At 49.8% G+C, this 24669-nt stretch overlaps 10 protein-coding genes across 10 annotated transcripts; 4 read left to right on the top strand and 6 right to left on the bottom strand.

The window, feature by feature from the left end:
* Positions 1-188: 188 nt before the first annotated feature.
* N7458_010721 (translin) lies at positions 189-1552 on the top strand (the record flags this gene model as incomplete). Its single annotated transcript, XM_056914103.1, has 7 exons — positions 189-254; positions 539-592; positions 728-856; positions 921-1026; positions 1099-1184; positions 1251-1400; positions 1478-1552. The coding sequence occupies 7 exons, from the start codon at positions 189-191 to the stop codon at positions 1550-1552; spliced, it is 666 nt and encodes a 221-aa protein (XP_056762952.1).
* A 269-nt stretch (positions 1553-1821) lies between these two features.
* On the bottom strand, positions 1822-2518 carry N7458_010720 (glutathione peroxidase; the record flags this gene model as incomplete). The annotated part of the gene is made up of 2 exons (XM_056914102.1): positions 1822-2351; positions 2476-2518. 2 exons carry the CDS (start codon positions 2516-2518, stop codon positions 1822-1824), a joined length of 573 nt encoding a protein of 190 aa, XP_056762951.1.
* A 1142-nt stretch (positions 2519-3660) lies between these two features.
* N7458_010719 (CTAG/PCC1 family protein) lies at positions 3661-4116 on the bottom strand (the record flags this gene model as incomplete). The annotated part of the gene is made up of 2 exons (XM_056914101.1): positions 3661-3985; positions 4073-4116. 2 exons carry the CDS (start codon positions 4114-4116, stop codon positions 3661-3663), a joined length of 369 nt encoding a protein of 122 aa, XP_056762950.1.
* Positions 4117-4754: 638 nt separating this feature from the next.
* Positions 4755-5696, bottom strand: N7458_010718 (uncharacterized protein; the record flags this gene model as incomplete). Its single annotated transcript, XM_056914100.1, has 3 exons — positions 4755-4885; positions 4937-5014; positions 5069-5696. The coding sequence occupies 3 exons, from the start codon at positions 5694-5696 to the stop codon at positions 4755-4757; spliced, it is 837 nt and encodes a 278-aa protein (XP_056762949.1).
* Positions 5697-8177: 2481 nt separating this feature from the next.
* Positions 8178-10169, top strand: cdcA (phosphoprotein phosphatase CDC14; the record flags this gene model as incomplete). Its single annotated transcript, XM_056914099.1, has 3 exons — positions 8178-8226; positions 8309-8846; positions 8909-10169. 3 exons carry the CDS (start codon positions 8178-8180, stop codon positions 10167-10169), a joined length of 1848 nt encoding a protein of 615 aa, XP_056762948.1.
* A 562-nt stretch (positions 10170-10731) lies between these two features.
* N7458_010716 (uncharacterized protein) lies at positions 10732-12081 on the bottom strand (the record flags this gene model as incomplete). Its single annotated transcript, XM_056914098.1, has 1 exon — positions 10732-12081. One exon carries the CDS (start codon positions 12079-12081, stop codon positions 10732-10734), a length of 1350 nt encoding a protein of 449 aa, XP_056762947.1.
* A 2548-nt stretch (positions 12082-14629) lies between these two features.
* N7458_010715 (uncharacterized protein) lies at positions 14630-15670 on the bottom strand (the record flags this gene model as incomplete). Its single annotated transcript, XM_056914097.1, has 1 exon — positions 14630-15670. The coding sequence occupies one exon, from the start codon at positions 15668-15670 to the stop codon at positions 14630-14632; it is 1041 nt and encodes a 346-aa protein (XP_056762946.1).
* A 1165-nt stretch (positions 15671-16835) lies between these two features.
* N7458_010714 (uncharacterized protein) lies at positions 16836-18218 on the bottom strand (the record flags this gene model as incomplete). The annotated part of the gene is made up of 5 exons (XM_056914096.1): positions 16836-17227; positions 17287-17354; positions 17414-17787; positions 17892-17996; positions 18057-18218. The coding sequence occupies 5 exons, from the start codon at positions 18216-18218 to the stop codon at positions 16836-16838; spliced, it is 1101 nt and encodes a 366-aa protein (XP_056762945.1).
* A 1103-nt stretch (positions 18219-19321) lies between these two features.
* Positions 19322-20362, top strand: N7458_010713 (alpha/beta fold hydrolase; the record flags this gene model as incomplete). The annotated part of the gene is made up of 1 exon (XM_056914095.1): positions 19322-20362. The coding sequence occupies one exon, from the start codon at positions 19322-19324 to the stop codon at positions 20360-20362; it is 1041 nt and encodes a 346-aa protein (XP_056762944.1).
* Positions 20363-22765: 2403 nt separating this feature from the next.
* N7458_010712 (gamma-glutamyltranspeptidase) lies at positions 22766-24532 on the top strand (the record flags this gene model as incomplete). Its single annotated transcript, XM_056914094.1, has 5 exons — positions 22766-22923; positions 22980-23583; positions 23654-23817; positions 23906-24017; positions 24089-24532. 5 exons carry the CDS (start codon positions 22766-22768, stop codon positions 24530-24532), a joined length of 1482 nt encoding a protein of 493 aa, XP_056762943.1.
* Positions 24533-24669: the final 137 nt, after the last annotated feature.

Here is a 24669-nt window from a genome sequence, read left to right as displayed (position 1 = left end):
TTTCAATTCCAAGTAAAGAGTAAAATTCAAACATTACCAAATCCCATTGGCCTGAAATATCGGTCTGGTAGTTGAGTTGACCTTCAACTTTGACGTAACTCGCTCAGCACGCATCACCACAAACCATCTACCGCACCTCGCACCATCCAACCACAATACTCTCTCACCCTTCAAATACAACCACCAAAATGATCGACCAACGAATTTTTGAGGATCTCCAGACCAAGATCGACGAGGAGACTACCGTCCGTGACGTGAGTATCCTCAATCCGCTGCCCGCCTGGTTCCTACAGATGATTTCTGCGCGTGCCAAGCCCGAGCTCCAGCAAAGCGGCTGCCCACACAATTCCCGCTCAAAGCTAACGTTTGGCGGATAGGAACTTCACGAGATTGTCCAGACCCTCGCCAGAAAAGGTATTACTTGATTCCGGAGTCTCCATCAAGGGCTGTGAGCTCCTTTGTTCATGGGGCGGCAGTGCCACCCGTTCGAGTGGCTGCAGCTCAAGCCATGTATCCAGGCTGATACAGCTCTCTACAGGCCGGTCTACGCAGGCTATTCTCTCAAGGGCACACTCTACCCCTGCTAATCAGCGTATGTGATCCTCTTCTGTGCCATGACGATGCACTTGTCGCTGCTTCTCTCGTCTTCGGGTCATGCCCCACCAGTGTTAGCAGGTCGGATCTGGTCTATGATTGCAGTCCCGCTAACTTCTAATCAACAGTCAAGCCTGTGCTTGACGATGCTGCCGTCGAGATTCTCGCTCAGAAACAAGAGGTCCTCCGTCTGAAAGCTGTTGCGGACCAGCATCCGTTCTACAAGTACAATGCACTTTGGACCCGCGAGTTGCAGAACCTGGTGCGTGCCGATTCTGCGAATCCCCTCTGAGCCTCAGAGTATCTGATGCTCATACCTCATATAGGTTACCTCGATCGAGCTGTGTGCCTGGCTTGGCGGACTGCAGGAGCACAAAGGCCTGAGCTCGGCTTCGTTCCTGACGATCGAAGAAGTGGGCAAGTTTCTAGAGAGTGCGTTCAATCTAGTCGTTGACAGCGTCTTGTGAGACTACTCAGACTAACTTTTTGTTCTCCTTACTGTAGTTCCTGTCAACCTGAAAGAGGAAGATGCATTCCACCTTACGATCGAGGAGTACCTTCTGGCCTTGATTTCGGTGGTCGAGGAGCTGGTGAGCATTCGAATTTTCCCCATCTGCGCCTGCCTGTGTCGCTAACCATTCTGGAATCTTCAACAGTCGCGCCTGGCCGTGAACTCGGTCACCCTTGGTGACTATGACCGCCCTCTTCAGATTGGTAACTTCATCAAGGATCTCTTTGCTGGGTTCCAGCTGCTCAACCTGAAGAATGATATTCTCCGTAAGCGGAGTGATGGGATCAAGTACAGCGTGAGTCCAATCTTAGTCGATTTGATGTGGCTAGACTGGTAGTGCGAACTAACTGACACGGTCTTCCCAATTGATAGGTCAAGAAGGTCGAAGATGTGGTCTACGATCTGTCGCTGCGAGGTCTGGTTCCCAAGGGCAGTGCTGCTGCATGAAAGATGACTTGAAAGGGTTCGAGAAAAAAAGGGATGGGGGCGGGCAATGACAGCTGGGACAGTCAACTACGAGGACATTGATTCCAAACACAAACCAGATATTCAACACGTATTATGGAGTATCAATTTCCATCATAAAGCATATGAAATGTGCGCCATTCGTACAGGGGGATAAACCGCTGGAGTATAGGTACATAGAAAGAGTGAGGAAGTCGCATCACCGATTAAAAAAAAGGAAAAGTCGCGTAGTGCGGGCGCCAAAATTGAGCTCACGAGAGCTTAGCCTGCTCAGCACCCTCGCTGGCCTTCTGGGCCGAAGCCAAAGTCCCATTCTTCTTGGCCTTCTCAAGCTCCTGGACAATCGTGTCCTTCAGACTCTCAGGCTTGGTGATCGAGGACCAACGGTTAACCACCTTACCGTCAGCCGCGATCAAGAACTTCTCAAAGTTCCACTTGACACGCTTGAGACCCAATGTGCCGGGCATCGCCTCCTTCATCCACGTGAAAACGGGCGCGGCCTGGTCGCCGTTGACGTCCAGCTTGCCGAGCACGGGGAAGGTCACGCCATAATTAAGTTGGCAGAAGGACTGGATCTCGTCGTTGGAGCCGGGATCCTGCCCCTTGAACTGGTTGCAAGGGAATCCGAGAATCTCAAAGTCCTCTGGGTACTGCGCCTTGAGCTCCTTGTAGATCTTCTCGAGGCCCTCGAACTGCGGGGTGAAGCCGCACTTGGAAGCGGTGTTGACGGCGAGGACGACCTTGCCTTTCAGGGAGGTGAGGGGGAAGGGCTGGCCCTTTTCTGTTTAGTTGCGATGAAGTGTGTTAGTTGGTGGGCTTTCCCAGAGCTCGCCACGGGCCCCAGCCTAGGCCGCGGAAGCAAAGACGAGAGGCGGGGAGGGGAGGGGATTTGCGCATGTACGTACTGTCGACGGGCTCGAAATCGAAGAAAGTGGTCGCGGAGGACATTGTTCTGGTTTGGAAGAGGCGTGAAGAGGAGGCGAGAGGGTTAGGTGTGAGAACGCGTTTGGAGGTTAGGTGATAATCGTACGATGACGTCGTGAATATCTGACAGTTGCGGGGAGGAGTGAAAGGCCGTAGTAATAGTAATTGAGGGCGGAAGAAGATGAGAGGAGCTTGGCGGCACAGGACCAACGGGCGCATGATGGCCGCTTTTGTAGGGATCAAGCCGAGGTCCGCTCAAGAGAAGACTAGAGAACTTCCCAGTCCAGTCCTGGAACGAGAGCTGGATGCGCCGACATTACCAATGATCAGAGGCCCAGGCACGGAATGCACGAAGCGCCGACGGTCGCAGCTTCATGCCGAGCCGATCGATTTAATTCTCCTCGCGATGATTGGCAGAGCCGTTTCTGGTTCACGACTCTCCGTCGTTTTTTTCTCTGGGACGTACGATTCCCACTAGGATTGTCCACATCTCTATACGACTAAGATTATTGAGCTTAATTGGGCTAGTGTGCACTGCACAATTCTAGGGGAGCGAACAAATATTTGGAATACTTGGAAACGGCCTGCATAAGTGGATTTGATAGGTGGACGGGGCTTGCTTAGAAGAGCTTGACGGTCTCGACTCCGCGCCCACTCGGAAGGCTTGTGAAAATGTTCATCCACTGAACTGTAATTATTGCATGACGTGGGGACCACGCGATTTCTACCAGATTTCCTTTTCGAGGAAAAGAAGCTCGGCAGAATCGTACCGTTGGTGGCGCCTTTCTCCTCCATCTTTCTCCAATATTCGTCCAATGGTCCAATGAGCAATCCCTTGCGAAACTGCCGGGGTCCGACGGCCCACATACTTGTGCGTATGCAGCACACTCGACGGGGATTTCACCAAAACGAGACATATATCGAGGATGTTGTAGTTATCCCATCGAAGGCCCTGACCGTCGGTGTGTCTGGGAGAATGGCGTAGTGTATCGCATCGCCCCTGTCATATTTTCGTATTGTTCCGATTCCAAACCTTCGCAGGCACAGCCACCACCGTAATGCCGATGAGATATCATTCTCACAGGGTCCCATGCATCGTTCACCCATCGAGAAGATTCTCACGCGACAGATGATGATGAGGGGGTACCCCCTCCTACTGTAGTTGTTCATCCCTCAATTTCTTCCGCCTTGAGTACGTCCACGTCAAGCTCAGCCATCACGCCTAGAACCACGCCTAGGCTCTCCATATACCCGTTGACCGCGACTCGAAGCATGCGGTTCGTGGTCGCGCGGTAGGTGGTCTGCAGGACAGTCTTTGACTCGTCTGGGTCCTGCTTCTGCTTCTTTTCTTGCGGCTCGCTGGGGTTGTCGGAGGGGGGGGATGTCAAGGTAAAGGTGCGCCGCACAAATGGTGAGAGCTCGGTGTCGACTTCGAGGGTCTGGAGGGCAGAGGAAGCAAGACGGTGGGTTGGAAGTGGGAGTGAGATAGTTCTATTCACCGTGTCAGTGTCACAGTCTAACTGGTGATGTGCGCCAGATATGCTTTGGCATGCTCCAAAGGTGGGGGTGGGATCGTACAGTGAGTATGGGAACTCGGTGTCGGAGAGTTGTGTCGTAGCCATGATGTATTGTAGTCAGAAATGTAGGATTTTCGACACGTCCTTGTTTGACCCACAGGACAATCCAAGTTCAATGACACTGGATTGAGGTTATTGTTGGCTGTTGCTGTGCAGAGAAACAAGAGACAGCGGCAGCTTGAAGATTGGGAATCGAAAATTACACGTAATAATGTGGTATGGATTACGGTATTCCCGCATTGAGAGCCGACAGACCTCGTAATGTGAAACATGGATTTATTACGGCTAACCGAATGTGATGCACCAAGGACCACTGCAGACTGAGGACTGAGCAAATCCCAGGAGGCGTAGGGATGAAGAGGTTCGATCTTTGAAGACACTGATTATTTGAATGAAAGAAGGAAGACTCAAATTTAGTATTATAACAAACAAAAGGTTTCTCGCAGAGAAGCAAGCCCCGTACAAGCTTGTAGAGGGAGTCGTGGAAAGTATAAAATCACACTCGTCAAATATTGTACAGTGGCTTTTGAAGAATAGAATTCGAGCTTCGGGCAAAGCTCTTCAATATGGGAATAAATGAAGACAAGAAGTAAAAGAGAAAATGGCGCGGATTAAGCAATGTCATGACACCTCCCACGCATATAAACGGCCCACGTTGTGTTCGTTCATCGATAAATGAACGTTTATGCGACGGCAAGGTTGGCAATGACACGCTGGACAGCAGCAGGCATGTTTGAGATGTCACTGGGAGAGATCTCGCCAGCGTTGACGAGCATCTGGAGGTTGGCGAGAGCGCCGTAGATGCCACTGGGGTCTGCAGAGAAGTTAGCGAGTGTCATTCAGTGTGGGTGAGAAGTTGACATACTGCCAGAGAGGCCCGCAAGGAGATCGGTACCGGTCTGAGAAGCAGTTGCGGGGAGATTACCCAGCTGGCGCTTGGCAGCTGTGTAATAATTAGTTAGGTGGCTATCAAAAGGAAGCGGAGAAAGCAACATACCAGATCCAACACCGGCGACGAAGCTCTCAACAGTACCAACTGCACCCTGACCAGTGCTCTCAGCCGTACCAACAGCACTGCCAACAATGCCAGTACCGCCGTTCAACGAGCTGGCAACGCCCTCAGTGACGGGCTGGGCGACCTCGAGTTGGCGCTTGACATGTCTAACACCACCAACTGTGCTCTCGGCAGTACGAACGGCACCTTGCCCGGTGCTCTCGGCAGTTCCAACAGCGCTCCCAACGATGCCAGTGCGGCCGTTCAATGAACTAGCAACACCTTCGGTGACGGGCTGAACCGCAGCCAGCTGACGCTTGACACCGCCCAAAGTGCCAGAAACGGTGGATTCGGCGGTACCCACGGCGCCCTGGCCAGTACTCTCAACTGTACCAACAGCACTGCCAACAATGCCGGTGCCTCCGTTCAGGGAGCTTGCCACACCTTCAGTGACGGGCTGGACGACCTCAAGTTGGCGCCTGAGGTGGCCGCCAGCAACACCAGCGACAATACCCTCGGCAGCACCCTCGAGACCACCGACAACGCCGTCGGTGCCAGGAAGGGCAGGGATAGCCGCAGCAGAGACCATGCTGGTCAGAGCTAGAGAAAGGGTAAAACCAGTGAACTTCATGATGGCGTTATATTTGGAATAAAATGGGTCAAAAGAGTGACGTGGGTGAGAAACGAGCAGCTGGAGAGTCCAAATGAGTGACTGGAAGTGGATGAGCAAGGATAGTTGGCAGTGAACGAGGTTGGGACTGGCTTATATAGACCCTGTTGATTATGTTGTTTTGAGCTCCCACATACTGATTCGAAGACTCCTCGCATGCACAGCGGTCAAGATCATCAGGGGCCTACGGTTCGTCCATGGCTCTCATTTCGCGTGCGTTTAATTGAATGTCGCGAATAATCACGATCGACATGCAGAAGCTGCTATCCGGTCTGCCGCGGCGGTAGTCCAGTCGATTAGTGTTCTGCAATATCCAGTGATGTCTCACACGAGTTCCAATAGGAAGTCACAATATCCGAGTCATGGAGTGGCTTTGGCCCGCAGAGTTTCTTGATTGGGAGCAGTTCCACTTGCGAGCAGCAAGGTTCAATGCTAGTCTCATCGATCGCGGTAGTAGAACGGCGCTGGAAGCTCGTTTTTACCCAAGCACTGTCTTGGACTGCTCCTGATGTCGGAAGGGGTACAAGTAAGCCCAAGAAGCTTAATAGGTCATGATGCTTGAGATTGGCTTCGCTATTCGACGCTATTAGCTTTAATTGAACAGTTTCGGGCTCTTGTACAGTAGGAAGTAGTGGTAGCCTTCGTCTCATCTCTTATGCCAGGGGTGTAGCGCGATGTGATACATGAACGAGTGAGCTGTAGAGGCGTCAGCAAGGGCTGCGGCTAAAGCGGAGCCTCGACGAATAGCTCTCACACTACTCCGTAGTCTGTCGATCACCCACCCTGTTTTGGAACTCTGTCAGGAACCAGGATAATTTTCGAATGAACTTTGAGAAGAGACTTGACTGTTTGAAGTCCTTGCGTAATGGAGGGGAACTGAACGCAAACCCCGCTTCGAAGGTTCTCTGACAGTGAAGTTAGAAAACCAGCCTGATGTGATGGGAGCAGATTCTTCCAAAGTTTAGCTTGTAAGTCAGCTCTCTGTGTGACGAAGGAGAAGTGAGGTGATTGTAGTGACAGGAAGAATCCATGTGCATTGTAGTTGGTTCATCTTTTTTGTTCAACCTTAGAAGGCCAATTGGTCCAATTGGAACTGGTTAGGATATTTACTCTCGAGGAGGCATCGGATCTGTGCCAGTTACATATCTGCTCATTATCCTGTCCATCAATCACCACAAGTCAAGGCTAGGTAGGCATACACAAGCCCTTAGCACATTTAATTCATACATGACTCGTATCTAGAATCAACCCCTTAAAAGTGTTTCAAGGTGGCAACTGTTCTCTGGATATTTTTCTGGCGCATGTGGCAACATCCTGGGCAAGCGCACTCAACCACAGCGCTGAGATGAAGAATGGACCAAGCTGCTGTCTGATCTCTCAAGCGACTTGTCAAGGGGCTACACTTATAATCAATAGTACAGGTTATGGTCTTGAGGGCTTGAGAGACAGCTGTCCGTTTCTGCAGGTCATAGCATAAAGAAACTCCCAATTCTCGAATCCGGTAAACCTCCTTCAAGAGTGATGGCCCAAGTTATGACGGTATATAACACATGCGGAAATCCATCTGATCCCCGAGACCAAGGCGAATTCTGTCGGAGCAGCAGCATAGCTGAGAAATTTCCAGGTATTTGCGCCTCCGGGGGCCGGGCATCAGGAATGAGTGCTTTCGCTGGCCGCAAAGAGGTTGCGCCTTTCAGGCATCCATGTGCGATTTCGAGACTAACCATGAGAGAGTGGGATCATTAAGCCAGCCAGCTCATCGAGCTCATGGCAATGGCAATGAAGACCATAGAGTTAGTTGATGCTTGCTAGGGAGACAAGAGTTGTCTGCGGGATTGTTAGGTGGTTGCTAGGCCCATGTTTGGTGAGCCAATTGGAGCCCCCACCAGCCAAACAATATCCGACAATCCATGGCTCTGGCGCTTTGTTTTGATGTTTTGGTGGTGGTTGTTTGATTGTTTGATTGTTTGGTGGGCTCAGGCGATGACATAATCCAAAACGTTAGCGGTGCCTGAGGCAAGCTATGGTTGTCGAGTCAACGCAGGGCACTAGTCCCGAATAGGAACAGCACAACATAACAGCGGCTTAGCGTGGCATGGCAGCTGCCCCAACGCCATGAGATTATTCTTCTCCTCCCACCTCTGTTCATGCTCCGACTTCCCCTCTTACCTAGTACACCGTCCTGTACAGTGCATTTCTTACACGGACTATCATTATCTTCTTCGCTCTTCATTCTTCTCAAGTGTGGACTTTGGATCAATCGGACCATGAGCTGCTGAACTTCATTGCCATCATTGACTTACTGTGACTTGCTGTCGGACAATTGATCCGGCCCGCCATATCACACTTGACCATTGTTCCTCAGAGCTGTGGTGGTCTTCGATTTCTGTCTCTTCTCTCTCACCATCTGTGTAACCTTGCGCTCTGCAGATAACCAACAAAATGATCATTGACGCCGGCCATGCAGGCCAGATGATCGAGTATATCCAAGGTTCGTGCATCGCATATCATCCCGCTGCAATGCCTGAATTGGACCAATGTTTGGGATCTAACAACAAACAACAACAACACAGATCGCCTGTACCTGGCTTCTTATGATTCGACTCCGTCTTCGCGAACACCATTCCCTTATCCGCTCGAGCAGCCTAAGTCTCCTAGCAAGCGGGCTGCTCGGGCTCAACCTACTACCCCGACGACCAAGCGCCGATCTCCCGTCTACTTCACTGTTGACGATACCCTTCTCTACAATGCATTCCATGCAGACTTCGGCCCCCTCCACATTGGTCACCTGTACCGATTCGCAGTCCTTTTCCACGAGATCCTTGGCGACCCCGCCAACAGTGACCGCCCGGTTGTCTTCTATAGCAAGACTGACGCGCGCAGCCGCGCAAACGCCGCCTGTCTCGTGGCCTGCTACATGGTTCTCATCCAATCCTGGCCACCCCACTTGGCCCTCGCCCCGATTGCGCAGGCCGACCCTCCTTATATGCCCTTCCGTGATGCCGGATATAGTCAGGCCGACTTTATTCTGAACATCCAGGATGTCGTGTATGGTGTTTGGAAGGCCAAGGAGCAGGGACTGTGTGGACTTCGTGATTTCAACCTTGAAGAGTATGATTTGACCCTTTGTTTATTTTTGAAATGACGGGATTGGTGTTGACAGCGACATGCAGATATGAGAAGTTTGAACGAGTTGATATGGGTGACTTCAATTGGGTGACACCAGACTTCCTTGCTTTCGCCTCTCCCCAACACCAACCTGTTGCGCCGGTTCCCATGAACACCCCCGAGTACGACGCCCTCCCCTCCTCCATCTCCGAAATCTGCTCTTCCAAGCTTCCGCTCCCCTTCAAAAACGTTCTCGTCCACTTCACCTCCCGCAATATTGGCCTTGTCGTTCGCTTGAACTCTGAGCTCTACAGCCCATCATACTTCACTGCTTTGGGCATCCAGCATATTGATATGATCTTCGAGGATGGCACGTGCCCCCCTCTCACACTCGTCAGGAGGTTTATAAAGATGGCACACGACATGATTACGATCAAGAAGAAGGGTATTGCGGTGCACTGCAAGGCTGGTTTGGGTCGCACGGGCTGCTTAATCGGTGCTTATCTGATCTATCGCTATGGATTCACCGCCAATGAAGTCATTGCCTTCATGCGGTTCATGCGCCCTGGTATGGTTGTGGGCCCACAGCAACACTGGCTGCACCTCAACCAAGGCTCCTTCCGAGAATGGTGGTTTGAGGACAGCATGCGCGAGAAGCTGGCTCAGTCGGCTCCTGTTACTCCTGCCCGTGTCTCGGCCAAAAAGCGTGGAAGCAACGGCGTGGTCTCTACTCCTCCCAACAACAGCCACTCGAAGCGTGCCGCGCTTGGTGAGATTGATCACAACGAGGGTGCTGCTCCCCACCACGAAGAGAACCTCCCTGCTCCGACCCCGGGACAGCCACGGAAGTCGCACCGCAAGGATTCTCGCCACCACCCTTATGCCCGCACAACTTCTGGCTCATTGACTGTGGAGCACGATAACCACAAGCAGGCAGACTCACGCAGCCCCCGTGGCCACCGTCTGAGTAACGAGAGCAGTGAGAGTGATGAGGAAATTCAACTCCGAATGCTGGCCAAGCGGTCGTCGCGGTCCCCTGTGGCGACGACAACCTCGCGGTCGATCAGCTATTCGGCCACTGTCACAGCCAGCTACACCCTCACCGACGACATTCACGAAGACCGCGAGAATTGGGTGGAGACAGCGGCCCCCAAGACTCCTGCCAGCCGCAAGAGCGCCGGTGGAACCATCTCGGTCACCAAGGTTCGGTCGAGCCCCCGGCGGGTGACTGACAGCAACAAGAGCGAGTCTCGTGGAGTGCGTAAGCCCAGTGGCCGCATTGGCAGCACCTCCAGCCCAGCCCGGGCCACTCGCACTGCTGCTTAATTGGCCTGGATACCCGCCATTCAAAGCTCTGTCCTGTCATTGTCTTCCTGTGGTTGACACCTTCAATTCTTGCCGTCCTCAATGGGCAACATTATGCATACCCTTTTTTTCATCGCTGCATCTTGGACAGTTTAATGCCTTTCTATGATTCGTCTCTTGTTGGTTTCCACCAATAATTGTCTAGGGCTGTTTGTTTCTCGGCGTACAAATCATTGGTCTTTTGAGTGGGTTCTGCGCGGCGTCTGGGTTCACTGCTTGTTGATACGTTGAATTGATTGGTTGCAAGAGAAGGAAATCCGTCATGACCTGGGGCTTTCGTGGTATCTTCGATTTGTCTGCAGTCTCTGCTGTCGATTTCCTCTCGCGTCCATGGTATGGTGTTCTGCGTGCGCGGCTTCTGTCCGCACTGATTCTACGGCGATACGACCATTAGTTTCACGAGCTCGTGCGAATCTTCTTCATTTCATTTCCATTATTCATTCAGTAGTCACCGGTTATGTTGGGCACATTAACATGATCATCAGCAATACTTCGTTATGGTAGGGTAGCCACGGTAGGGTTGTCACCGTAAGGATAGAGCAGTATTCCACCCGTCTAGATGTCTAATATCTCCAGAATGAGCAGTATCGGGATTCCCTTGAGCGGAGGTGATCACATCAAATGCCTCCAATCCCATCGATGCAGCCACAAGATCGAGCCATTTATCAGGAGACGGAATGTTCTCCTCAAACTCATTGACATCTGATCCCGCTATCCTGCCTTTATCAAAATTTAGTTTTGAGACAAATCGAAATGGCAGTGGGTCCGCGATTTGCGCATCGCCATGATCACTTGTCTTGCCGTGTGTTGCCCACACTTTATCATTCTCAAGATGATCGAGAAGAAGACGGAGGATTAAAAGGCAGTGATCGGCACCACGCAGGACGCTGTTTGCGAATTCTTGTGGGAATGTGGATGGGATGGGCCCGATAAAAGGCATCTTCTTGTTCACGGCGCCGCCGTTATACCACTGATAGCCCTGTACCGCAGCAGCGAGGCGCAGATGCGCAGATAGTGTATACAAGGCCTGGCTGCTGCGGAGAACCTGTGCCGACAAGTCCCGTCTTGTCTCCGGCGGGTCGTCGGTGGTATGTAATTGGCGCGCGTGGACTAGTAAGCCCGGTACTTTGACGACTTCCTTGAATATCCGATCTTGTAAATCGATGAAGAGGGCGATAGGTCCGTCAACACGCGGCGAAGTCATGTCCTCCACTCGAATTTGGTCAATGTGTTGCTGCCATTCTGGTAGTTCGAAGATGCACCGTTTGCCACTGACAAAGGCCTCTGCAACGAGGAAGCTCCGAAACGAGAGGTAGAGGCACCGATCGAAGCCGGTGAGATGGGCCTTGGGGCCGCGATGTTCCATCAGTAATGCAGTGCCCGCTGCATGGTGAGCCCATGAGTCTGGATTCGTGCGCGAGTATGCTTCAAACAGACTCAGTACGATGGTAATGCTCACACTCTCGGTCGACTTCATTACCTCTGCGTTGCGAATCCGGCCACCGAAGAGCCGAAGCGCTTTGCTGTATACCTCACGACTTGAGCGCTGGAGGGTGGTATTGTGATGTTTCTGACCCATGAAAATGGTATTGACGCAGAAAATAGCCGCGTCGAAGGCGGGGCTTTGGCCACCATGCTCTGCGACGTATGCCGTCCATGGCACGTGGACTCGGTATCGATTCAGTCCAAACCAGCGCGTGAACGCCGTGAGGACGAATGAGCCGAACACGACGGGTTGTTGTTTGCCTATTGATTGTGCTACGAGGGATGGTATGATGCGCTCGTCGATGGACTCGGGGGGTTGTATAGGGGTGGGAGTAGACTGGGATTGCTTCTTCTTGAAGCGTTGGCGGAGTTGTGGGCCTTCGTCCATGAATTTAGGGGGACGCGTATAGCCGGGGCAGTCGACGCCGTATCGTCTGCACTGGGTGCATTCCGGGCGCAGTAAATCGCACTATAGCGGGGTGATAGTTAGATGGATAGTTCTGGTTTGCCGTTGTGGGAGGACACCGCGTACTTTCACCCGCCGCTGGAGACATGTCTGGCATCCTTTGCTCTTTGGAACGCCAACCATGTTGAGGATTTGCTCGTGGACGGTATGATGCACATCCCCGGATCGATGCGCTGGCGCTCGGGCAGGTTCCCGGGTGAGATTTGGGTTGATTGTATGCTTTCAGTCGTGTGCCACGGTCATTCTATGCCAGTGGGCGCTTTCTTATCTGCGAGAGCCACAGATCACGCCCGTCTCACCCACTGAGAGGCTCGAGGGAGAGATCCACGGTAAAGAGTGCGGCTCAGGCTGCCCAGCGAAAACAGTCTCGGCGCCGATGACACCGCAGCAATGCAGGCGACAAAGGTCTGACGTACGTGCTCCCTGTTAAGCAATGTCTCTCGTACTCGGTTAGTCGGCCCGTGCATTCCCACGCAGCGTCTGCAAAGGTGAGCAGGAGGGGAATGGAAAGAAACCAGCATATTAATAGCACGGCGGGACAAAGGGTGCAGTCTCCGCCCTTGACGGAATTGGACCCTAGAATCACAGGTGTCTGAGATAATCCACCCAAGCGAGCCAATAAAGCGCTCGCCAGGCTGACCCAAAGCTTGAAGAGAGACGCGCTTGTCTGGTCGAGCGGGCTTGGCTTGGGACGGGACATTCGAGGTGCGGGTACGTTATGGCATACGTATATCTCAGGCGGTCCTATCCCGATTGGAAATGGGCAGAGTTCTTTCCCTGGAGGCTAGCCGTTAGAAGGTTGTCAGCAATGCATGGTTTAGTTAAATACCACGTCTGAGTCTGAGCCCGCGTGGCGGTGGTTACGGTGTGGCCGACGTGGGTGAGACCGTGAGGTGAGTGGTCGTGGTCAAATAAGCTCGAAGCTAAAATCCAGAGCCAAGGATTCCTCTCGGCCGTGCACCGAGCTCCTCAAGGAACCCTTTTCGGTTGGCTGCTGAGGTCTGGTATAAAGAAGAAGATGTTGTTTATCGCGGTTTTTAGAAAGGATGTGCCTAAAGTTGATCTCTAATAGCGATGTTTGAAGGCCGAAATTATGGGTAGAGTTTGGTTGTTGGTGGATCTTTCAATCAACTCTAAACTCCCTGGTCGATCCCCAGACAGTCAAGACGACGAGGGTGCCGTGTGGAATACCCTTTGGTATTTATCTCTTTTCAATGTTCGCTATTTTCACCATAATATCTATCGCGAAAACGTGTCGCTGACGACTCCCGGGTCCCATTTTCAAAGGGGTTTGCGTAGGGCGCCCTCTGCTATGTCTCGCGACTCCAAGAGATCCCGTCTACTCGCGATGAATTGGCAGGATTGACAGATAGACGAATAGACGATTGTCCACCGTTAAAGATGGACCGTCGTGTAGAGCACTACGGTCGAAAGTAGCCACGGGTGGATAATGGCGAGATGGACACTACAAACCGTTAGTCGCATATTGATCTAGTTGGAAGGAATGATGAAGGAAACAGTTGAACGCTGCCCAACTATGTGCGACACCATTTATCGGCCATGGCATCTCGCCTCGAAAGTGGTTGACCATATGCAGGAGATCGCATAAGTGGTCTTCCCAATTGGCTAGTCGGGGTCAACAAAGTGTCGCAGCGATCGAGTGATCGGGGACCTGCTGGTGTCTCCCCGGATATTTCATTGAGGCTATAACTTGCGCCTTAATTAGAGATATCGGCGATCCATACCATATCGTTCGGAGTGGCGCCGATCGTTTCTTCGAGAGGTCACAGAAATTCTCCGTTATTTTAAATGGACTCAACAGAGATAAAGATCAATTCACTCAAGATGCTGTTGATGAGAGTCTGGCCATATTTAAGGAGGCAAAAACCGCTGGTTCTGTATGGCTCAAGCAGGCAACTTTCAGATTAAAAACGTCCTGCTGACATCACACGCTCACGCCACAATCGACACACAGCCTTGTAGCCCTGTACTAGACGTCTAGACATATTTCAATCTTTGGCCCAGAAACGCGATGAGTTAATCTTTGAGAATGAAGGTAATCCTTAAAAGACGGTCCGGTTCACAACTCAGAACCAGTGGTGGTTCGAAATTAGACTACCTAAGGCGCCATAACCAAACCACAAAATTCCAAAAAAACATGCTATATACAATCTTTGTACTGGATACATGGGTCATGTTAATGACTGTGCAAAATTCGAGGGGCCTTCATCAGCCTGGTATAACCAATTGGTGACTGGTAAGTCTGCCATGGCGGTGTGTTCTCCGTGCTACTGTAAATAGCCGGACATTGTTCAAAGATAGCTTACTCCAGAGTGCAGATGCTTTGCATAGCACAAGCAGAGATTAGGGTGCTCTTTTTGGCAATATTATCACAATCGAGTCTGCCTTGAGCGTGATCCTTGGACTGTGGAAAGGAAATTGGAAAATAGACATGCCAAGCATAAACAATCTAGTCCATCCCCAACCGGTCTTCATCCCAGCCGATCAAAAACTCATCCAGCAAATCGTAAGTGGATTGATCGCTCTGGCTTTGATCCAGATCAGAGGGAAAATCAAATCTTATCTCAGGACTAGGTTGCGCTTGTTTCGGCTCAGAGGAAACAATTGGCTTCACTGAAATTCTTTGGGAAGGGGCTGGAAAGCTCGTGCTAATAAGCGGCTTTGTTTCAAGGGTACCCGAATTAAAATCCATCGAGTCAAAGTCGGCCGCAGAATTGCTCTCTGGTGTACATGGTCCCTTAAAATGGAAATCATCATTCATAACGGGAACATTCTGCGACAAGACCGAGTCGTCCAAGTGTTGTAATGATTCAGGAGACCCAGAACTCGACTCAGAGCTTGCGTGGCCGTCGCTCAGTTCTGGTGTTGACCACGGCTCGTGCGGAATGGGGATACCCTGCCTGGCTTGCGTGGAGACAGGTGATCGGGGAGAAGGTTGCACATGCTCTCTGTCGCAATGGTAAGGTGCAAAGCTCTCCGTGAGCAGGTCCTTGAGAATCAAGTTTAGCTGCAAGACGCGCTTCAATTGTCGTGGAGGTATATTGTTCTCGGCTGGGGAACTGAACTTTCTCTTAAGCGAGGCATGTTCCTTTGTTCGCTCAAGCCGAGCCTCAGCTCTAACTTTCTCAGATGAAAATTCATGTCTTTGTGGTAAAACATGCCCAGTGATGCCCGACCGCGATGTTTCCTTCTCATCAAAGGGCATGGTACACTTGAACTCGATACCATGGTCAATCAAAATTTGCTTGAGATATTTGACTTGACTCTCAAGGAAACACACATAGCTGCGCGGGACCTCTCGCTTCGTTAGCGGATCGTAGCCGACGCAGCGCGTTCCTGCTTTCTCACAAGGTTCGCAGCGCGGGAGGCGCTGGTCACAGCGATGCTTGCGCAAACGGCAGCGATTGCAGGCGGAGACATTGCGGAAAGATTGAAATGACGCCTCGGATGTGGTGGTGTGTTGGGTTGCTGGAGTGGTAGAGCCCAGCATCGTAAAGGGACTCTTTGCTGAGAGACTCAACCTATTGTCTTAAAGATTAAATTGTACGAGACGCGAAGATGAGGAATAGAGATATGGATTGAATGAGAAGAAACAAAAGAGAAATTGTCTAAAGCTATTGAGAATTTCAGTTAGTGAGCACCGAGCTAGTAGACCTCTATCGTGTTTGACGGCTTAACTCCCTTATTCTACTCCACTTGAACGCCGAGTCGAACTCCGAAACTGCCCCCCGCGGTGGAGTCGACATGCTTCACCCTGCCACAAGTCGTTGAGAAGTCCAAAGTGATCTAATCCAATCCAGACATTCAGATGCCGATCCTAACGAATTCCGGCATGAAATCGGAGTTCATCCATTCCAGGCACGTTCATCTGAGTCTTAGAGTGTTATCAGAATCATAGGATGCTCAATGGATTCCCCGCGTCAAAATTGTGAATGTAGCAAGCCTGGGAGTTATCTGATTGGATGCTAGTTTAAACGGGACGTTTTCCGCGGTAAAGTTAGAGCCGCAAAGTGGTAATTACCAGATTGGATTTGGACCCGTTGAAACTGAAGGCGATTTGGAGGGCTGCAAAGTCTAGGAGGCTGTTTCCTGAGCGCTTACACCAAGGCATTTTAAGAATATGATGCTCGACAACAAGCTCGACAATCAATTAATTACCTGCTAATCTCTTCGGTGGGAAACTATGCGACCTTATTCATCTCAACCCACATGTACCGTTGCACCAATCAGATATCAGACTTTATTCCGGATCTATTCCGGTGCAACGTAAACTCTATTCACTCGGGCGAGATAACGACAATGCGGGGACGATATTGAGACAGTCACCCAGCACGCATTATTCGGTTGTCGGCGACTTATCGCCCTATGTGATTCTGCTTCATGTAAGGTTGGGCTGAAGCTTTGAAATGAGAAACAAACAAGCAAATGTCAGGACAACCTATAAAATTTCTCGGTAAGCGACCAGCGATTCTTGTCAAGCGACGAGGAAGCTATTTTCTTTTCGCTTCGAACAGATCTTATATCTTCCACACAGAAGTTCTTCATTCTATAGACTCGGCACTAATCTAGATGAAGGTGAATATAACGATTATACTTGAACAACCGTAAGTTGCTGTATCTGCATGTTAATTTTTACAAGCTGGAGAGTTTAGAAGCTATTTTGTGCTGGAATAAGAAACCCGATACTCCGAGACCTTTCGGATGACCTTTGCATCCTGATTCTGGGGTTTGCCGCCCTGGCGAGACGGAAGAATTTGGCCCGTGCTATCTTCCGAGGGGCGATTTTGGAAATCGCTGTTGTGGTTAACATCGCTGCCGCCTATGTCATCGAAGGCCCCAGGAAGCTGGGTCCAACTCCTTCGAGACCGTGAGGTGGTGTCGGGCCCCAGGCTCCTGACGGCCAAGCTAACATGGCTATCGCCTCCGTTCCTTATGGAGAATAGCGAGGGAAAGAGCCTAGCAAGTGGCGCCCACATCATTGGCAGACAGGCACAGATTATCGCGATGTTTTCCTCGGTTATGGTCCATACAGAGGAGGCGATGTCGTCTAGGGAGAACATTGGTAAGCACCCAAAAGTGACAGTGAATAGCTATGCAAATACCTACAGGTAGTGTCAGGACTGGTAGACGAGAAGTTGAGGGTCTGCATCCGCAGAATGCTTGTCACGGCGACGCTTTAGAACTCGTGGTCAGTTTGAAGTTGATCCTTTGACTGCAGCAGATCGAAACCCACAAAGTGCCGAGTGCAAACACAATCATCAGGGCGATTTTTCGCTTCAAAGGAGTCTTCGATTTGTAGATTGGATACATTGGCAGTGCCAGTATAATGAAGTCGGTAGCGATTGAGAAGCCGGCATTGGCGTACCAATTGGTGGTTATGTCAATGCATGATCCAGGAATAGATCTGTCCCAGGCTCGTGTCACCGGAGTGCATTGGAAGATAGATGCAAAGAACGCAGCCACCATGTAAGAAGTAAGGATAATCAAAAGCGCGTAACAGGTAATGCGAAACCAACGCTGTGGAAAGATTCGTAGATACAGCATGAGGATAGACATTTTGGTTGTATTCATGGTGAGCTTGTAGAACGCCTGACTGACGAAAAAAAGCTGGTAAGGTTGCAGTTAGCGGCCTATTACGGATCCGAAAAAAGAGTAACCTCTAACTTCACAACCGAGGCGCAGGGTTGTAGCAAGGAAGAATTTTCAGGTACCTTCAAGGTCATTAGCCGATTTGATCTTGCGAGATTTTTGATGTGTTGGCCAAAGCCGTAGACACAGGAGGCGAGCATGAATGCCATGACAATAATCGCAAAAACCTGTTGATAGGAAAGTCAGGTTTACATGGTGCAGCCTAGTGTCGTGCATTAAGAACTCACGGTAGATGCTAATATGGTCCAATCGTCCCAGCCAAGCCCTGACTTGGAATTGAAGCGAGCCCATAGCCGGATCGCCACGAAGGCCGGCGTGGTGATTAAAAAGACAATACATGGCACTTGGATCTCCAAAGCCCTGTTAGGGCCTGGAGTGTTTGGCGACATCTCAAATTTCCGAGGTCTCTGTGGGCCAGTACAGGATTGTATCACCGATTGGGGCGGAGGTCAATAAATTTTTAGGGCGGCATTAAGAGTAGCATAGGTTCAATTCTTTCTCTTCACTCGTCCCTGCCCAGGTACATGCTGTAATAATATAGATGACGTGCCCTGGAGCGAAGTTACACTGACAATGGTCAGGTAATCTCGGACTCCGCGTCATTTCCCACCACCCTTGGCGTCGGTCGGATAACAGTAACACTGCTCAAGTATGTAGAAGAATTCGATCCAGCTTCAAGATCCCGCCTAAAAAAATGGAGGTTTGACTTCAACGAAAATGTCAGCTAATCTACTCAGAGCCTGTTGTTGTACCTGACTAGCGGGTGAATACGGCCTAAGCGTGGAACTACTCCAAGTAGGTTCTAGTGAAGTTGCAGTGGCTTTTGGTTTGATGACCCCTTTTAGGGTCTGAGCCACGAAACGTGCAGACAATCTTAGGCAGTATGTATCTGTAATAATTTATTTGGCCCGAGATAGTTAACTAACCTAGTCAAAAAACCGAACATTAGTAATAAAACATGAATCTATTTCCCTCGGCTCTGGTGGTGCCTCGCCTGGCTTGATGGGAGTGGGACCCACGAAGTCACTATTTCTTACAACCAAGATCATATTGGTATTTTAAACACATCGTGACAGCTTACAGTAATGGAAATAACAGTTCTCAGTGCCTTCTTGAAATGCTGGAATGCGCCAACCTACTATATTACACATTAAATTGACAGAAGAAGATCACCGAGGCAGCAAGGCTGGCACTCTGTCAATCATCTCAGATGTAGAGTGTTTGTCAGTCCTATTTCCAAAAAAAAAAAAAAAAAAAAATCCCACTAGTGCTGAATGGGTTTCATAATGGGATTGAAAAGTACAACACGGGTGGGGTGGGTCTAGTTTGCCAGGCTGGGTACATATAGGTTTGCATCGCGCAGGGGGCCGAACGAGCAAGCACCTCTACCTTGCTCTCGTACAATTGATAGAAATCCTTGCGTACCCTTCAAAAGAGAGCCACTCAAAGAGCCCCGCTGATCCCTGGTCCCCTGTGCCACAGCCGTCACAAAATGAAGATCATCTCTGTCCTCAGCGCCTTCTCTGCGATCTTGTCATGCACGAGGGTCGTCTCCGCACAGTCCAGCCCTGATCCGATTGGCACAATCTACGATGGTCGTGTGCCAGCGGACCTATACGGGTCCAACTACACCTACCCATGGCCGGTAAAGCTGTTCAAATTTTACAATCAGCGCCAGAATCTCACAATGGCGTTCATGGACGTGCCGGCGCAGAACAAAGCTACGGATAAGGCAGCAGTCTTGCTCCATGGTGGGAACTTCTGCGGCGTCACTTGGTCTGACACTGCGCGCCAGTTGTCAGCAGCCGGATATCGAGTGATCCTGCCCGACGACATTGGCTTTTGCAAGTCTAGCAAACCTCAAGGCTATTCTTACAACGTTCAACAGCAGGCGCTGAACATCAACAGTCTGCTAACCGCTCTTGGCATCGAAAAAGCCACCGTCATCGGCCATTCCATGGGTGGCATGATCGCGGCTCGTTACGGTCTAATGTACCCTGACGCCGTTGATCAGCTCATCCTTGTTGATCCCCTGGGATTGGAGGATTGGGTCGCTCAGGGTGTACCCTACTTGCCAGTCGACGAGACGTACGAGACCCAGGTTGTGCAGAATTTCGCCAGCCTCAAGGCGTATGAGCAGGCCAGCTACTTCCACAATGCCACCTGGAAGCCTGAGTATGATACCTGGGTCCAAATGCTAGCGAACATCTACGCTGGCGACTACGGCTCACAGTATGCGTACGTGATGGCCCTCGTCACCGACGCCCTACTCAGCCAGCCTATTATCTACCAGCTGCCTCTCCTGCAAACACGTACCTACCTCATGGTCGGAGAAAACGACGTCACTGCCCTTGGAAAGGCATGGTCACCTCCTGCCGTTGCGGCGAAGCTGGGACATTATGATGTACTCGGTCCTGCGGCCGCAGCCATGATCCCCAACTGCACATTCCACATGTTCCCTGGTCTCGGCCATGCACCCTTCCTCCAAGATCCCAAATCGTTTTATGAGGTCCTGTTTTCTTGGTTGGATTAATCAAGATTGACAATTAGCACGCTATAGCATGTAACACAAGATCAATCTCTGATATGTTGTACGATGGTCAGGTTACAAATACCATGGCTGGCCTATAACAAATGTGTTTCGTCTTACTGCTTCATAAACAAAGACTTTCCCTTTCAATCAAATACACTGATCCTGTATTGTTCTGGTTGACCTGACCTGTCATCACAAAGTAGAATTTTAACCTACTTTCAGCTTTGTCGCAGTGCGTGCATCCATGGATTCAACCTCACATGCTTTCCGAGTTCGTACGCCTGGATCTTTGTCGATCGTGACCTTTGCAATATGGGCAATAGGTAGATTTCATTTCGTTTTAAGATCTTCAGATCTTGTGAAGACAGTGTAAGCTACTATTCTAAGGGTTTTGGATATAACATATTTTAGTCAATAGTCTGAAAAACCTCACAAACCCTTTGCAAGATGGACCAATGTCATTTTTGGGGCTTATGCTCTTGCCTGCTTTTAGTCCTTGGGTAAGACACTTCAAGAAACATCCGTATAATTGGACCATGTGCGACCAGTGGCGTTTTCCGGAACCGATGCCCAACTTGTTCTACACTTCAACCTGATTGATATCATTGGGCTTCTGTAAAGAGATTTTTGAAGGTGACGCGTAGATTGCTTCTTTACCAGAGGCGCTAGCAAGTAGATGCCTTATGCTTGAGCTTAACAAGTCAAGCGTGCTTCCATCCAAATTGTATTACCTAACTAAAACTATGTATAAAACCAATTACCGTCAGATAATCTGTCAATTATAGTTCTGAAGGCATGACAAGACACGCGATAGATCTCACCCAGTCCTACCAGTTTAATTGACCATGTTGATTTGCATGAATAAGAGTCTTTCACAATTGAGAGACTTGTAAGTCTTGTGGACCCCCTGGCTAGTGATTTGATTGCCGTTGCGACCATGTTGATTCGCTGATGTCACGATTAAGGTCATTGATATTTTAGATTCCTACTACCGCCCCACTATTTGGCGGTAACTTCGGTAGGCTATCTTGATTTGGTATCCTTTTACGACTAGACAATCCCTCTAATATTACTGGGAGGACCGGTCAAAGGTAACATCCTTCCCAGCTAGGACTTGGGTTGTGTCCATTTCTTATTACCCTTGCTTCTCGAGGCCTATAGCAATAGTTATTTCACCCTCTTAACAAGCTTGCAAGCTACATTTACGTTGAATATCTACCATATTCGGATCCGTTAGGCACGTTAGGCAGAGCCTGCTTTGCCAGCAGGGTCTCTAGGGTGGCGAATATGGAATATGTACTGTAGTTGCCAACGCACAAGCCACTCCTCGGGCGGCTCGGTCCGCAAAGTATGCTCGGCACGACATCATAGGCCCGCCCACATTTGCGTGGAGATCTTTGCCGAACCCTATTAGAAACTTATCGTGGTCGGAGACTTGAACGGATAATATTCTTAGTATCTGGGAACCACGCCACGGTCGATAGCCCATTCAGATAAGCCAACGGAAGCGCGCCTGAGCTAGACTCTGAAGAATCATGGTGCTGTCATCGACCGTGAACTTCAATCCACTTCGGCCACCAAAACCAACCATGTTCCAAGGACCGAAACGTGATTGGAGTGACATTTTACAAACTACACGATGGACAGAGCCAAATGACGAATTTATACAGCGGTGCAGTAAGAAAGCAAGTGGGCGATCTCCAAGGGCCGAGGCCCGGGCAAATAATTAAGTACCTTTTGTGGAGTGAGATGCTCAATAGATATGCCAATCGGATACACACGCCATTTGTCGTCCTTGAAACTTCCGTTCGCGTCAGAGGTCTACACTGTCTACATATTGAAATCCGTTTTTGTGAGATGCATTGACACCGAGATGGGAGCTGAGAAGAGCTCAGCAAACTGTTCGTTGGAAGTATTGGAGTCATAGACAGAAAAATGGGATATGATATAGCCAGTTGAGCGGTTTAAAATCTGCATATAAAAAACTGCTAGGTGAGTACCTGGATAGAAGTTATAACTCACACTGACAATAAGTATCAATTGGCAATCTACCGAAATTACACTCATGATGAAGGAACTCAAAGCATTCTGTCTTGCCCTCATATCCTTAAGCTTTATCCCTTCGGCACTTGGATATACTTTTACCCAAAATATTACTACCCAGGGAATGAATGGTGCCGTCTCCTGTGAGAACAAAATATGCAGTCTGGCTGGGGCTTCGATGTTTCAAAAAGGGGGGAAATGCTGCGGATGCCGTAAGAGAAACCAAATGATTTTCTACACTTTGGATGCTGACAACGAGGCTGTAGATGGTTGCCACGGTTCTTTGCGTGGGGGTTACTGGTAAAGGACTCGGCTTGAATTGGGGTATATTGAATATTAACCTGACTACTGCGGTTAGGAATGTATAACAGCGGAATTTCGGGAGGGGGATTTGCCCTCGTTCGACTTCCAAACAACACATACGAGATGGTTGACTTCCGTGAGAGGGCACCGGGATCTGCTAGCGAAAATATGTTTGTGAACAACAAGAATGCGTCCCAAGTTGGGGGAAGAGCTATGTACGTCGTTAAAAGCAACCTTGATCCTATGATGTTCTACTGACTTGGTTGCAAAGTGCGGTTCCCGGGCAGCTACGTGGTCTTAATCATATTCTGAAACGATATGGGAGGCTAAGTTGGCAAACCGTTATTCAACCCGCCATTGAGGTGGCTGATAGCGGATTTATTTTTGGGCATGACATGGAGTGGATGGTGAACTGGACATTGAAAAACGCTCCATTGTTAAATCCGGCCCAGCCAAATCTTTTTGTTCAGGATCCAGCCTGGCAGCCGGACTTTGCTCCCAATGGGAAACTTCTGAAGCGGGGAGATATCATGACCAGGAAGAGATATGCAGAAGCTTTACGAAACATTTCAAGGAACGGCGCCGAAGACTTTTATACCGGTTCAACTGCCAAAACCATGTTACGCGCAATAAAAAACCACGGTGGTAATATGACGGAGAGAGATCTTATGGGTTATTTCGTTGTCCACCGGAGGACACGACAGGTTCAATACCGGAATTACACCTTGACCAGCACAGTTGCTCCTAGCAGCGGGACAGTTCTACTCAACATTCTTGAAGTTTTGAACAATTACGACGACTTCTTCACAAATACGTCAACAAGAGATTTAAGTACTCATCGGATGGTCGAGGCCATCAAGTTTGGATATGCTTATGTATGTTCAGCCTTGGGATATGGTCCTTGGCCCGCCCTCAAGATAATATGCTAACGTTCGATCTTTCCAGAGAAACTCTTTCGGTGATCCAGCATTTGTTCCAAACATTACCAATCTGGAGAGCACGATGTTATCTCAAGCCCGAATTCAAAAAATCTATCGTAACATTGATGATAATAGTGTTCACACGAACGTCAGCTTCTACGACCCTGACCATAAGTGGACTCCAGAATCGTATGTCTACAGATGTCACTCTTGTCAACGGCTATCTACTCCATTACCCACCACAAACAAGCAATTTCAGCACTAATATATGCTTCAGGTTTGGTACGTCACATATGGTGACAGCTGATAAGGATGGCTTGACTTTCTCCCTCACCACGACGACAAACCTTCCCTTTGGTAGTCATGTTATGGTTCCTGAGACGGGAATTGTATTGAATTCTCAGATGGATGGTAAGGGCGAACGGTTTCTGTAAAAGAAGACGGGACTGACAAACTTTAGACTTCTCTACTCCCAACACCACTAACGCATTCGGCTATCCTGCTAATCCGAACAATTTCATCAAACCCGGAAAACGCCCTCTGTCCTCTATCTCACCAAATTGCCACCCGCGATGACGGCAGCTTTGTATTTGCCACCGGGGCTGCTGGGGGAAGCCACATCCCTACCACAACTTTACAGACCCTGATTCATGCTTTGGATGAACATTTATCGCCAAGCCTATCCCTAGGTCGCCCACGCCTCCATCACCAACTGTTCCCGAACTATATTGAAATTCCAGATACTTACAACAATGCCACTGTCGAGTCTCTGAGAAAACGCAAACACGAAATAAAGAAAGTGGACGAGTGGAGCTATGCACAAGCGATCTTTCGATCCGAGCAAGGTCAATTTATAGCTGCAGCAGAGCCAAGACAGCTTGAGTCAGGGGCGTTCGCGGTCTAACGAGGGTGGCCGTTTAAGATTCAATGTCTCTCAGTATGCTATGGACATGATTTTGTATTTAATTGGACCAGGATTATGAACCTCGCGTGGAAACCCAACGATACGACCTTGAAAGGGTTCCATCAAGCAGAAGCAGA

The sequence above is a fragment of the Penicillium daleae genome, assembly GCF_028827525.1.
Source record: "Penicillium daleae strain IBT 16125 chromosome Unknown utg000008l_segment0_segment0, whole genome shotgun sequence".
In the NCBI taxonomy this organism is placed as follows: Eukaryota; Fungi; Ascomycota; class Eurotiomycetes; order Eurotiales; family Aspergillaceae; genus Penicillium; species Penicillium daleae.
The sequence above is the reverse complement of the archived record's forward strand: the minus strand, read 5'-3'. Positions and strand labels throughout refer to the sequence as shown.